At 40.1% G+C, this 2251-nt stretch overlaps 1 protein-coding gene across 1 annotated transcript; it reads right to left on the reverse strand.

The window, feature by feature from the left end:
• On the reverse strand, window positions 1–2200 carry SDH2-3 (succinate dehydrogenase 2-3). The gene is made up of 4 exons (XM_086245210.1): window positions 1934–2200; window positions 1238–1476; window positions 543–752; window positions 1–187 (listed from the first exon to the last, which is right to left on the reverse strand). Exons 1-4 carry the CDS (start codon window positions 2198–2200, stop codon window positions 1–3), a joined length of 903 nt encoding a protein of 300 aa, XP_086101336.1.
• Between the last annotated feature and the right edge of the window lie 51 nt (window positions 2201–2251).

Below are 2251 nucleotides of genomic sequence, written 5' to 3' on the forward strand. Positions count from 1 at the left end.
TTACAGGCTCTCAGCCATTTCGACTGGCTGAGACAACAGGTGCTTGGTCTTCATTTTGTTAATGGCATCAGCAGGATTGAGGCTCTTGGGGCAGGTGGCTGTGCAATTCTTTATAGTCCTGCATCTATATAACCTCTTGTGGTCTTCTATCAATGCCTGCAATCGTTCCTCGGTGAACTCATCCCGACTGCCAAAGGAAACCCAATTGGTTGATCACCACACAAACATAAACTACCACAATATACAGTATTATAGTACTATCCGTTAAAGAATATATTAGAGGCACCAACTGTTTTCACCGTTTAGCACTGTTTTTTAGAAGCGTTTTTGCTAGAAACACTTCTGCTCATAAGCACATAAAAATTTTTATAAAAATTCCAAGTGCTTAATGCAAAAGCACTTAAAAGCGTTTTTATAACCTAGAATCACTTTTATTTATTTCTGCCAAACGCAACCAAAAGCAGTTTACTAATCTGAAAGAGCTTTTGCCAATTCTAAAAACAGTGTGAAGCGGTCTTAAATAAGGTCCAGACAAAGGTTACCTGTCAGTGACCCATCGATAAGTATGAAGCAATGCAGCTGGTCCAAGGAACTCCTCCGGGTTCCACCAGTAGGAAGGGCAGGAAGTAGTACAACAAGCACAAAGTATACACTCATAAAGCCCATCAAGCTTTTTCCTATCCACAGGCGATTGCCTGTACTCTCGACCATCCTCTGGGGCCTTTCTTGTCTTCAGCCATGGCTCAATCGACCTAGCCATCCCAAATATGATCTATGAAGATTCAAACTTAGAACTAGGGTGGACTGGGTTGGAAATGAACCATTTTTGTTTTTGGTACATGGAATTTAACCTCAATGCACAACAAGAGAGTAACTTATATTAAAGAAGTTGATACATAGAAAGTTCAAGTTAGGCCCAATCTAATATAAAAGATCTCCACTAACATAGGATGGAAGTGCTCCAGCAAAAAAAACACAAAAGATAGTCGATAAATTATTTGGTCTGACCAAAAAACATTTATTTAGACATTGGTTATTAATTTAGTGAAATTTCTCTCCATTTTGTTTGAGAGATCTTCCAAATTCGAATCCTTGTGTTGTGTATAAAAAAAAAAAAAAAATAAGAGGACAGAGATTTAATTTAAGATCTGAAAACATGATATTATGCAAGCTTTGATAGATGATGGAGACCGGAGACTTAGGATAAAATTAAGAAATAAGTGCTACTCGATCTTACTTGTACTGCTGATAGAAATTGGTGAGGTCCACAACCAGATCTTTGATGACAAACATGTGAGGCAGAGGGATTATAGTAGTGGCTGTGGATGTGTCTGCTTCTATGGGCCTGAGGCAGGCCACAGTGTTGGTCCCATCAATGTTCATGGCACATGACCCACATATTCCTTCCCTGCAAGACCTCCTATAGCTCAAGCTTGAATCATGCTCTGCTTTTATCTTCTGTAATGCATCCAAAACCTAACAACATCCCAAAATTGAGCATTCAATTCAAATATACTTGCAAAGGCCGATTTCGCTTTTCAAAAAAGGTCCAAATTTCTTCTGGGCCGGATACCCAATTCAGACCCTTATAGACCCTTGCACACACTTTAAAACTTTACCACTTTCTAAGTTTTGCACACCCAATAATATCATCTGAACCACTCTTACTTTACTAACCATTGACCATTTCTAACCCACCTATGTGGCACCCATCTAAGTACGTTCATCTCTAGAGAGGTGTCAGTAAAGGTTGTCCAAATAACATTACTCTTTGGAAACCACGAACTGCCAATGCACCAAAAAGTGAATGTAAGAAAAAAAGTATCGAAGAACAAAATCTAGCTACCTGCAAGCCCAATTTCAAGCCCAAGAAATGTCCCTTAAGTTGTCTATCAAGCAAATAAAAATGTATAAGCAGAGAAAGCAAATATACCATGGGACCACAGTTGGAGAGGTCCACAAAGTAAGAGTGAAGGTAGGGCTTGTTGTTGGAATGGTCAGGGTTCCATCTATAAATCTTGAACTCCTTCAGCGCTTTAGGTTTGCTTCTGATAGTCTCATGGGCCTCAACAGCTCTTTCTGCATGTTCTTGGGCAATAGGGTGGCCTTCCAGCACTGGAAAATTTTGCTTCTTTGGATCAACTCTGCCTAGCAGACGAGCTACCCTGTTGTAGCCATGGCGGAGAAAAGTCTTTGACATCTCTCTCTCTCTCTCTCTCTCTCTCTCTCTCTCTCTCTCTCTCTCTCTCTC

This window comes from Dryas octopetala, chromosome 5 (assembly GCF_963921425.1).
Source record: "Dryas octopetala chromosome 5, drDryOcto1.1, whole genome shotgun sequence".
NCBI lineage: Eukaryota > Viridiplantae > Streptophyta > Magnoliopsida > Rosales > Rosaceae > Dryas > Dryas octopetala.